Raw genomic sequence first — 12,344 nt, 5'->3', positions numbered from 1 at the left:
CTCCTCTCCTGAAGCCACGCTCCCGGTTGTGCTCGCCAGAGCAGACAGCAAAGAGCAAACCTCGCCCTGGCTCTCAGCACTGATCCTGCCCTTGTTGTTGTTAATTTAGCCGTGTGCTGGAATGGGTTTTAAAAAGTGCCTTTTCTTCTGCCCCTGTGGTGCCTCACCCGGGGCATGGGGGGACTCTGTGAGCTCCCTTGCTGGTTGCTGGTTTGGGGCTCAGCTGCTCCCTTCACTCCCATTCAGGTGGGCAGCTCTTGGCAGCCCCTTGGTGCAAGGTGGGATGGACAGCCCCCCGCAAGCAGTGTGCTGGGGGCCTAGCATCAGCCCTATGTGAGTTTGGCAGGTGAGGACCATGCTGAGCATCCCTGTGCAGTGGGTATGCAATGGGCTAAAGTCCCACCTCTGCTGGTGGGCAGAGCAGCATCCCCATATCCCCCATTCTCAAGGGCTGGTGATAAAGGCATTTATACCAAGCAGTGGGGGCCATGGGCCCGCTGGACCACCCAGAGGCTCTGCCTGGGGGTATGGGGCAGGGAGAGCCCCAGGCGAAGGGATTAGGACTGGGGGACAGAGGCTGCTCCTGGGGGTGGCCCCGCTTGTCCGGTGTCTCCAGCACTGGCTGCAGCAGCTCATCTTTGTGTGAGGTCCTCCACAGGGGACAGCAGGGACCTGGTAGTGCTGCCACAGCCCTGGCCATGCTCATGTTGGCGAGGTGATGAAGCTGCTGTGCAGTGGGGGGATCTGCCCTGGGCTGCCCCTGCCAGGGCAAGCACCTTGCTGGTACAGAGCAGCCCTGATCCTTACACCCCCCAGACAAAGAAGCAGCCCAGCCCTCTGAGAGGGGCAGATGATGTTCCTTGGGGATGGCCGGAGATGCCCAGATGATCTCCAACACCCAGCACAGCCCTGGGGCTGGCCTGGGCAGCATGAGCACAGGCAGTGTGATGAGTGTGCTGGTGCTCAGCAGGCAGGATGCTGGTGGTAAGCTCACTAGATGGCAGCAGCTCTTCTTCCAAAGGGCTGGAAGGTGCTGCACAGCCCAGGCAGAAACAGAGGCACACCAGGACCAGACCTCGTGTTTCTCTTGGGTATTGTTTTATGGAGGGAAAGCCAGGATCTTATTTACTTCTTGATGTGTTTGTAGGGATGCTCACCTCTGGGACCTGAAATGGATCCTTGATGTGGTGGAGGCACCCTGGCCTGGTGGGAGCAGTGGATTTCCATTGCCTTCAAGCTTTGCCATCGCCTGTGGGTGCTCATGCAATGCCACAACAGCGTAAGTTATCCTGAACATCCCTAAAACACTTGATGCCTTTCCTAGATCCCCACCGACCAGAATGATGTGAAGGGTTTTTTTTGCGGGGTTTATTTTATCCCCGTGTTTCCGGCTGCCCTGGGGATGGGGGGATGCTCCGTGTACAGTTCAGATGCACGGCAAAGAGCTGCCAGACGGGCTCTGGGGCAGCCCAGCTCGCTGTAGCTGGCGGGATGGTCCGAGTGTGCACTCTGACGTGTGTTGGGTTGTTGTAGGATGCTGCAGACAGGCGCTGCCGACTCCTGAGCGGGAACATACAAGTGGATGGCTGGTGCCTGTCCGAGACGTTTGTGTTAATCAGTGATTATGCAGATCAACAGCTCTGGCAGTGCTGCAGCTCCTCTGCCGTGACACTCGGCACGTGTGCCCCATGGAAGTGCCTCCTCCAGGAGGTGCAAACCTCCTTGATTCCATTTGCAGGACCTGCTGTGAAGAGCAGATTAAACGCAGCCCATGGCCAGCCAGGGGAAGGCCTGAGCCCCTCGAGGCCCCCCCAGTCTGCCCGCCACCGCCTCTCCCCTTTCCCCATGTGGCTTGAATTACTGTGGCTGTTTGCTTAATCCATCAGGCTTCAAGAATGAGGCACTTGGTGCTTTCTTGGCCTCTCCAGCAAAGCACTGTGCCGTAAACATAACAAGGCAGGCTTGTTCCGAGCCCTTGAAGTCAACAAGCAGTGCTCCTCCTGCCCTTTGGGACCAAGCTGCTGCTAAATATAGCCAGGGATGCTTTCCATTCATAAAACGTGAACTATACTCCAGCTTCCAAGGGAAGGGAGTGGGTTGAGGAGTCCGTGGGCTCCAGCCTCTCCTGTGTGGGACGCAGGCAGAAAGAAGCTGGAAATCCTTGGCCCCATCCTTTCGCTACCCTCCAGTTCTTCCCCAGGGAGATGGGGAGAAAATGCTTTTGGGGGTGATATGCGGGATTGATCCAGGTTGATTGCAGAGTTTTCTTGCATCTCATCCTCAGTTACGTTATGGCCAGGGTGGATTTGCTGGGGAGGTGAGCACAGGGAATGGTAAGCATGGGCTGACAGGATGGCCCAAGCAACTGCCGCACCTGAACAGGAGCAATAAGGCCTCATACCACTGCTGCCAGCACCTGAGTGCACTGGGACTTGCCTCCTGCTTGAGGCACTTGCTCCCCTTTGAACACCCTTCACGTGGTTCCCTTTCCTCCGTGCTCCAGCCCTTTCCTCCACCAGCCTTCCGCTGTTTGCATGTGCTGTAATATTCCCCCTGAGTCTCTCCTCCAGCAGCTGCTGCTCCAGATGCACACAGATGTGTCTGCAACAGTCTTTCACCCTCTGTGACGTTCCTCTTTTGCAGAAGAAGGAACCCCATCTCCTGGTGGAGTTGAGGGAGGAGCTGCCCACTGGAAAGCCCTGTGTTAGGACCCCAGACATCCAAGCTCCTATGGGAGCCAGGGCCATGCATGAACTGCAGAGGAAGAAGACCAAGGCACCGGGCACCCCTGTGCATCTTCATGCTGGATGGTGCAAGGCCGTTGGTCCCCTGCAGCCCCGAATTCAGCATCTGGAGCTGTGGCTGTCAGTCTGTGCAGTGCCAGCACCCAAACCACACTGGTAAGCTGGGCAATGAGCCAAGGATGCCCATGCGTGGGTCCTGGGGCACTCTGCTTCCCCTGCTCCCTACCTTCGAGTTCAGTGTGGGTTGAACAGCTCTGTGGGTTTGGCAGTTGGGTTGTTTCAAAACCCAGCTCCAGGCTGCCAAACCAGCAGGTTTCCAGGTACACCACAGGCCTTTTGATGCCTCGGAGATCTAAAGTCTAAATAAAACTTTAAGACCCACTCTGTGTAACGCTCAGGTCTGGCTTCAAGAAACCTGGCTTCTTTTTATGGCATCTTTAGATCAGCAGTTTCCTGCTGGTGCCAGCACTGCAGTTTCTGTGTGTGAATAAGTGTGTAAAACAACAGAGCTCAGCAGAGCCACAGCAGTAGGAAGGGGCTGGGTTTCACACTGAAGGGTTCTTTTCTCTCTTTTTTTTCCCTTTTCCTTTTGAAATAACCCCATTTAGGCCTCCAATAAAAAACCAAAACATCTGTTACTGGGTATTTGGCTGCTGGAAATCATCTCCCCATTACTGAAAAGCAAAGAAGCAGTGCAGGGATTCCTGGTATAGATCAATAGCACATAAGGTCGCATTCATACATCATCCCTGTCCATCCTGACCTTTGAATATATGGACTGGGGACATCAAGGGAGCTGTGATGCTCTGTGCCACCACAGGAGGTAAATCATGAAGGCTAGTAAAGAGGCAATTGAATCTGTAAAGAGTCCTTCAAGCCTGATTTATTGATGCTCTCATGTGAGATCTCCGCAGGGTGAGATGCTGCCAGGAAGAAGAAACAAGTCAACAAATCACAGGAACATGGTGGGTATTTGATGCATGGGGAGGACCCTTTGGTGGGGCCACCTTGAGCCCCGGATGGGAAACCCCAGTATGGCTCAGGGCTGCTTCCCCTTTCCCCAGGCCAAGCCTCTGCCTGCCCAGCTTGCTAGCTCTGCATGAAAAGGTGGAAGTTGGTCCTGGTGAACTCCTGATGGATGCTGTCAAGTAATTTGTCTGAGTCTTGGGGGACATCCGAGAGGACCTGCTGCCCTGGGATGAAGCTCTGCTCTGGGGTGTAGGTGAACGTGAAGGAGCTGGAGTAGATGAGGCCATCATCCCTGATCAGGAGGAGTGGGACCGTGATGGGGTATCGCAGCCACCTCCAGTCACTGCCAAAGGCAGAGACATCAGGCACAACACACAAGAGGGACTTGGGGCTCCTGGGACAGCACAGGAGAGGAAAATGTGTTAACTGAGGAGGGTTGCATGCAGGAGTGGCTGGCAGCGAGTGTCAGCACATCTCCTCTAGCCTGGAGCTCATTGTGAAGCCTCCAACCAGTTTCCCCTCTCCTCCCCAGTGTTTTGTGCTGCTCTGCCAGGGTCGCTTGGTTACTTGCAGCCCCCTGAGGTCCCTGTCATTGCCCCCACATCACTACCCTGACTGCAGCCAGGGCAGAGAACAGGCACCAGCCAGACTCATCCCTGCCTCTCCTCGCAATGCCCGTGCTTGGTCTTGCAGAACACGCAGCGTGAATACCCCTGTCCCCAAGGTCAGCAGCCATGTCCCTCCCAGAGCTGCCCAGCACAGCCCAAACCTGGCTGCCATTCCCTGCCTGCTCCCTGGCCACATTACCTGTACATTGTCTCTGCTTCTACATCTCCGAACCAGACCTTGAGGTGTGCATGGAAATACTCCCCCTGTACCTCCAGCATGGCCACGTCCCCACCACCTGTGAGCTGTGATGAGCAGAGTGCACAGCAGTGAGTTACATGGTAGAATAAGGCAGACTGCTGCTCCCACAGGATGCTCAGCCTGTGCATCCCGTCCCTGCTGTACATCCTGCAGCAGCCCAGACCTGGGCATTCGCACAGCATCCCGATAGCAGGAGACTGCGGGTGCAAGGGCTCAGAAGCAGGAGCTGTGATGGAAGCAGGTGATGGAGAGGTGGGGTGACCCCATGGCTGGTGCTGTACCTACCTGCAGGGCAGTGATGAGCGGCACGGGGCTGACAGGCTCACGGATGCAGGCCAGGCTCTCGCTGAAGGTGTACTCCACTGTCTCGGTGCCGATGATGGTCCAGCAGGAGCCGTCGTTCAACAGCTCCCGGTTGGCTTCCTTCGGGCAGGGAGATGCCTGTGGAGAGTTCACAGCACCTCACTGCAGTGGGGACTGGGGCCAGGGTTCTGCCCCTGGCATCTCAGTTCCAGCAAGCGACCGCTTCCCTCACTAGGAAATGGGGATCCTGATGCTGTTGGAAAGACTTTGGTGACAATGTCCCACTGAAGCAGGCAACCCAGGGGCAAACGGCTTTGCAGCAATTCTGACCTTAATTTGGATGCAAACCCCCTTCGCTGGAAGACCCCTCCTGGTAACATGTTCCCCAGCCAGCAGCAACACAGAGGAGCTTGGAGAGAGGACAGGAAGCACCACAGGACTCCTCATCCCCTCCTCATGCTGCCGTACCTGGAACTGGATCACTTTCTCTGTGGAAAGACACAGATACATGCGGTCGCTACCCTGGAACTGGAAGGCGCATTTGTGGAGCTGGGAGATGGGCTCGTCCACGTCCAGCATGGCATACTGCTTCATCACCTTCCGGATGATCTGTGGGCAGCAGCAGCATCCCTGGGATGGTACCTGACACTCAGAGCAGCCAGGTCCTCGTGCCTGACACCCACAGGGACAGAGGCTTGACACAGATACATGCGGTCGCTACCCTGGAACTGGAAGGCGCATTTGTGGAGCTGGGAGATGGGCTCGTCCACGTCCAGCATGGCATACTGCTTCATCACCTTCCGGATGATCTGTGGGCAGCAGCAGCATCCCTGGGATGGTACCTGACACTCAGAGCAGCCAGGTCCTCGTGCCTGACACCCACAGGGACAGAGGCTTACCAGGGGCGGCAGGGTGATGCCAGTGGCCGGGCGATGCCGTGCAGACCAGCTGGACCACGGAGCCGTAGCGGATGTACCCTTCCCGCAGGGGAAACTCGCTCCGGGTGCAGTACTCATCGGCTGTGGGGAAGGAGAGGCAGTGACTGCCCTGAACGGGGGAGCAGGTTAACCTGGGCTGCCTCACTATGTGCTGTGCTGGTGCTTTCTTACTGCTTTCTCCCCTCTGCAGGTGCTGACTGCTTGGAGAGGCCGCTGCTCCCTGGGACCCCAGCACAGGAGAGTGCGACTGGGATGTGGTACCTCAGAGGGACACCACTCGATGTAGTGTGGGTAGGGATGCTGCTGGGCTCTGGCCTCTTCCAGGCAAGTTACTTGGTGAACCTCCAGACCAACACAGCTCTTGCTGACCCCACGGCCTGTGTGCCCTCAGGGCATGATGCCAACCCTCAAAGCCAGTGGGAAACAGCCATCAGCTCCAGAGACACACCAGGAACACTAGGCAGAAGTGAGACCTGAGCCAGGTTCCCACATTCCTAGGCTAACTCCTACCAGTTTTGCTCCCAGGAACCAGCTTTGCAGGATGGAAGGGAGGCAGCTCTAGGCATGGCCAGCATCGGCGGCCCCATGAGGCTTCTTACCCAGGTGGAGGGTGAAGGCTGCCCACTGCCTGGCACTGGCGATGAAGGCTCCCCCTTCAACAGAGAGGTAGCGGGTGCTGACGGTCTGGGAGCGCAGGTCGGTTGAAGAGGTAGACTTTGGAGCCTGAGGAGATGCAGACTGCAGGGAGGGGTGCGTGGGTTGGTGCTTGACACGTCTGTGTGTGGCTTCACCTATGGCTTTGTCCAGCCAGGGGAGGACAAGTCCAGCCCCGTGTACTGGTGTCCCCGACCTGGCAGGAGCCAGCATCCTCCCTGGCTGCCCTTCTCTGTATGTGAGTGCCAGCCCAGTTGGGCTTTTCAAAGGTGTGGGGAGCATGCTAGCACTAGGGCATTACACATGGTGGTGGGTGAACTGTTTGGAAAGGACACATCAATATGTCCACATACATCCTCTTTTGGGGGTGTCCATGGGCTTTGGATTCGGCCTGGACCGAAGCTGTGAGCACTTGGACAGCATCCCACCCTGTGCTCAAGCCTTCATCCCTGCAGAGCCATCCCCATACGCACGGTCTGTGTTCTTCAGTGACTGCTTCTTCTGAGAGGGCTTGGAGATGACCTTGATCAGTTTGCTGTGGAAGGTGCCGATCTCTTGCCCGTTGCTGAAGAAGAGCTTCAGGACCAGGCGGAAATGCTTGCGCTTGTCCGCGTCCGAGATGTAGAGTGCCTTGGCACAGCCAAATCCCTGCCAAGGGCAGAGAGGGGCTGCTGGCAGCTCCAGCCCAGCCCCACCAGCCCACAGGGGCATAATAGCGCCCTTTCAAAGAGCCCTGGGTTCATTTAACGGGGAAAACAACTGGAGATGTTATTACAGGTGGAATGAAGAGCTGCGGATCGGCAGAGGTTTTATTTACACTGGGGGCAGAGAATTCCTCATGGAAATGAATGTTCACGTGTGATTTATCCCACATAACATGAGAAATCACCCTGGGTTTATGGTTTCCCCCCCTCCCCGGTCCTGGCTGATACACTGTGCTTTAGCAGCAACGCAAGCACTGCAGACAAAGGCTCTTTTTGTAAGGTTTCTGGCCCGACTCAGACCCCGCGCTCTTCAGGGACCCCAGATAATGCTTTTTCTTCTATTTTTTACTCTATCAAAAGATGCCAGAGCTCTGCTGAAGCTCTTGAACTTTGGGATCAGTCAGTGGGGGTGTTTTTGACTGTTTATCTGCAAATGAAACCCTGGGTTTCCATTTTGTGATAAGCAGCAATGCTGCTCATGGGGAGAATGTCCCAGGGCTGAGGGAGCTGTGCAGACTTTGGCAGCTCACCTGCCATAGGGCTGTTGACCTGACAAGATGGAGCTAAAGAAAGACAGGGCTCTTTGGAAGGCGAGGGAGCCTGCCCAGCTGCTTGGCTTGCTGCATGCAACAGGGTGGCAGAGCGGGAGCTGGGAGTGATGGCTGGGAAGGAAGGACCGCTACATCCCAAGGAAGGGGATGATGTGACATCCCAGGGTGTGGGGTGATGCTGGGGACAGCCCAACCCCTGTGTGAGTGGGGTCCCCCCAGCCCCAGGGAGCAGAGGGTTTTACCTTTGCATCTGGCTGCTCCTCAAAGCTGAGCTTCTGGGTCTCCATCAGGCTGCTGCCCATGCTGTCCAGCCCCATGTACCCGCACACCTGAAAACCTGCATCTCCTGGGTCCCTGGCTGGAAGAGATCAGGAAAAGCACCCTCCAGAACCCACACAGGTATGGGCTTGGTTCCTCTTGGTGTGGTGGGTGGCCCAGGTCCAGCCCTCCCTGGGTCTGAAGGCACCACAGATGGGGAAAGAGGAATTTTGGAGGGCAAAGCTAAAATAAAGTGGGTCACACTCCCCTTTTGCAGGTGGAGGGCAGCTCTCTGTGGTGTGGGAAGGGAGGGAGAAGAGGTCCAGGGCTGCTGCCCAGTGCTTACCTTTCATCTGTTCCTGTTTTAACTTCCATCCTGGCCCGCTCAGGTAAACGCAAGGTGGGGGGCAGAAAAACCTGTGGAGACAAGAGGTCATTTTCTTACCCGGAAAAGCTGCTCGGGGGCAGCAGGATGGCTGCGAGAGTGGGGACTGGCATCAGGAACAAGCCTGTGCCCTGGGAGGTAGGTGATGCTACAGCAAGGGGCTGGGGTGCGGGGAACCGGGCTCTGCTGAAGCAGTTGTCTCAGCCCCTCTGCCCTGCACCGGCTGCAGCCCATGAGACAGCCCCCAGTGGGGAGGACACAGCGCCCTGGCCCCCCATGCCCTGAGCCAAAGAGGGATCAGGCCCCCTGCCTCTGCCAGGTGGGGTTTTGGCTGGTTGGGAACACAGTTTGCATTCACAGCTAGATTCGGAGCCCAACACAAATAAATCTACAGCCAGGGTTTTGGAAACCTATTTTCCTGTGTTTTATTTGGGTTTCCACTGTCTTTACACTTGTGTGAATGGTGCAAATTCATCCCCTATTGATACTGTATAAAGCACTAGCAGAGAAAACACGAGGGCAGGGGGCTGGATTTTTCAGAGCCCCGAAGTCCTGGGTATGGGTTTATTTAAACAAGTCCTCCACAGCATGGGCCCCTGATTCCCACCATGAAGGAAAACAGCACCAGCACCTTTAAACTTTAACCTGGCAGCTCTGTGCTGGTTTTCTCTCCCTCCCCAGACCTGGCATTTGATTTTCATGTTCATCCCTTGCTCTCTAGGAGCAGGAGAAAGAGGCTGTCCCAGAGAAGCAGCAGCATGGGGACTTCCCTCCTGGATGGAAGGCCCAGTCCTGAAATAAAACATTTACCTATGGACCATCAGGACACTGAAAGGGATGAGGACTTTCTAGGCACAGCCAGCCCAGCCTAGAACTGTCTCCTGGGGCCTGGGTGGGCTATGCCTTAGAGGTAGAGCTCGGTGCCTCAGAACTACTTCACACTCAGTAATAACAGAGGTTTATTTATATCACAAGGATTAATGGAGAATTAATTATATTGCAGTGCCACAGTCTGACGTCACTGCCCAGGAGCAGCAATTTGGGAGATTCAAGCAGAACCTCAAGGTGTTTTTGCAGCATGAGCAGGATTTTCAAAAATAGCAGCTTTTTGGAGACCATGGGCATTGATGGAAATGCCCCAGTCCCTGCTGCAGCCCTTCAGAGTTTATTCAAGTTTTCCAGAGCACTTAAACATGAACCTTTCCTCCTCTCCATCTTTGTAATTTCATTCTTGGGGTGTAAGATCTGAATAGTACCTTTCCTTCTTTTACTTCAAATTTCTGATCTCCAGCGCTTCATGGGAGGAACCTAACCACTGGGAATGTCTAACTGGGATGGATGTGGTTGGGGATTAACATCCCTCTTGTGTTGTTCAGTAAGACTGAATTATGGTTTTGGATGCAAAGAGGTTGTGAGTGGCTGGGGAGGGGATATGTCAAGTCAATTGCTTAGATCAGAGAAATCTAGCAAGGCTGATGGCTTTAGGCAGCTGGCTTGGAAGTGGCTATCGGAGAAGCTGGAATGATGTCCCACCTTTTCTCGTTGCCGTATGACTTCTGTGCAACTTTGGCGTGCAGTATCAGCACTGTCTGGTCTGCTGGCAGCTGCAGGTACCTCCGCACACCGTCTCGAAGCAGGTTGGTTTGGTAGGAGTTGGATCTACAAGACAGTGGTGCCCCAGCACTGTAACACCAGAACTGGGGTCCCTGTCTTGCCCTACCAGCCCTATACTTGGAGCCCCCTCTTTGTACAGCCAGAAGGTGGGAAGATTTTCTCATTGGAAAAAACTGGAGCTCAGCTGCCCTAAGACGGGGATTGGCACCGAAAAACATCAAGTTTGGATAACTGAGTAACTGCTTCATCAGTTTTCCATCCAACACGCTATGTTAACAGCTCAGAAACATGCACTTCTAAGGCTTCCAGTCTCACACAGTGGTGGCAGTGCTCAAATCGATCATTAATTTGGTTTTCCACCTGATGTGCTTGTTGCTGTGTGGCTTTTTGGTGAGCTGGGCAATGATGCTGCTGAGCCATGAGTGCAGCTGGGGAGCTGTCACGCAAGGAGGAGCTGCTCGTTGGCTTCGGCAAGGGCTGTTGGGTGAAAATAGCTGTGTTTTTCTCCGAGGCTGACTAAGTAGGTGGTTTTGCTGATTGTTTCTGCTCTATTAACTAGAAGGAGTTCCCATGCACCCGGCATTTAACTCTGTTAACTCAGTAGGTTGGGCGTTAACTGGCTAGAGAGAGGCGAGGTGGGTCCAAGCCCATGGGTCCCACTGCTCTGCCACGTGGGACATGTCTGCAAGATCTGAGGCATGAGAGGGGAGGGATCATGAGCCCCTCAACCCCTGGAGTACCTTTGGTTGGATAATAGGAAACCAGAAGCAAAGGAAGAGGTGCTGCAAGCTCCTCCTTGGCACGTCTACCAGTGTTTGGGATGTGGTAGCTGGGCACACTCAGGAAATTCCTCCTAGCAAGGGGACCCAATGTGACTGGTTGTGTAAAGGTCTTGACTTAAGCCTGAGTTCACCTCTCTCATGCACTGAGCTCCTTTGCCTTTCTGCAAAGGGATGTTTGTGCCTGCTGGTATTTGGACAACAGCTCTGTGTTTCTGCTCTGCATGGCCAGAGGACATTTTTTGGACCCACCTGGATGAGCATCAGACCCAAACCAGGTCCAGCATCCTCAGGAGAGAAAAAGCTCTATGGAAACTGACTTCAGGCTCTGGCTCTTCACTCTCCTGCTGAGGATCACTCAGAACCTCTCCACATAGTAGTGGCCTTGCATTGGAGACAGAGAGAAGCAGCAGTGCCCAGAGAAGGCTGTGAAGCCACAGCTGCAAACACATTGCTGAGCGACTGGGAGAAAGCAGCCAGGGACTGCGGGATCACTCAGAGGAGACGTGGTGAGGACAGGGGGCATCAGCCATGGCCAACCCAGGGATAATCTTGCAAGAGGTACGAAGTGGAGCATCCCCATCAAAAGCAGTCTCTCTTCCTCTTAAATGGACTAGAAATGGAGAATAATTGAGGACTTTAAACAATCAGATGTGTGAAGAGACACAGATCTAGTCCTGCCAGGCACCCCAAGGCAGGTGGTGGTGAGACCTCGCTGGGCTCAGAGGCCAGAGCAAGCTCCCAGGGACAGGAGTGGCAGCAGTCATTGCAAGCAGCCTGTGAGAAGAGTTCACCTGCCAATTCTGTTCTTCCCAGTGCAACACGTATTTTATAAAGGCTGTGCCCTGTGCAGCTCCTAGGACCCGTGTTACAATTCATGCTAAACACACCCCCCTTCACTTCCAGCTTTCCCATGTTGTGGATGGAGCTGATGTTCTCCTGTTTGTATGTGGAAGACAAACACATCTCACGTACAAACAAATATTTACCCAGTGTCTCCTATGGGTAGTCCCGCTGGGACCTGACACTTTGCACTTCACACATTTTCCCATCAGTGCTGGGTTCAGTTATTAGATGGGTGATAAAATTTCCTGCCCTGCTTGTTCTCAATTCTTTACCCCAGACGTGTTAGCTGGATCCCCAGCAAGCATAAATCAATAGAGCTCTGCCAAAATCTGATTTACAGCCGGTGCCAGTGTCACCCACTGCATTAGCTGCCGCTCCATGTCTGGGAAATGAATGTTTTATGGCCATGGCAAGCCTGTTCCTGACTGCAGAGCATGTGCTGCAACTGAGCTCTGCTTGGAGCCCAGGGCTGCTGCCAGTGCATGGCTCTGGGCTCAGCCACAGCTCACCCCGGTCAGCATTCATGGCAAGGCAGAAGGGGCAACTTTTCCAGATAGACCCTCAGATCACCCTTAACAGGTCTCAGATAGACCATCAGATTGCCTTTACCAGCTCCCATGCCAAGGCTGGATCTGTTCCCTCCACTCCTTCATCATAGGGCTGAGACACTCCTGCTCCAGCATTGCTGAAGCTGGGCTTTACCAACCACTATCCCACCAGTGTCCACTTCAG

General features: G+C 54.7%; 1 protein-coding gene across 1 annotated transcript; it reads right to left on the bottom strand.

Moving 5' to 3' along the window:
- Positions 1–3,833: 3,833 nt before the first annotated feature.
- Positions 3,834–10,032, bottom strand: RBPJL (recombination signal binding protein for immunoglobulin kappa J region-like; the record flags this gene model as incomplete). The annotated part of the gene is given in 12 exon segments (XM_010021394.1): positions 3,834–4,107; positions 4,521–4,624; positions 4,866–5,021; positions 5,352–5,492; positions 5,783–5,818; positions 5,820–5,902; positions 6,421–6,517; positions 6,519–6,559; positions 6,949–7,123; positions 7,973–8,088; positions 8,335–8,405; positions 9,907–10,032. Coding segments are annotated over 12 exon segments (1,420 nt in total), but the record flags the coding sequence as incomplete, so codon positions are not given.
- Positions 10,033–12,344: the final 2,312 nt, after the last annotated feature.

Source organism: Nestor notabilis, unplaced genomic scaffold (genome assembly GCF_000696875.1).
Source record: "Nestor notabilis isolate BGI_N333 unplaced genomic scaffold, ASM69687v1 scaffold12239, whole genome shotgun sequence".
NCBI classification, from domain to species: Eukaryota; Metazoa; Chordata; class Aves; order Psittaciformes; family Psittacidae; genus Nestor; species Nestor notabilis.
The sequence above is the reverse complement of the archived record's forward strand: the minus strand, read 5'-3'. Positions and strand labels throughout refer to the sequence as shown.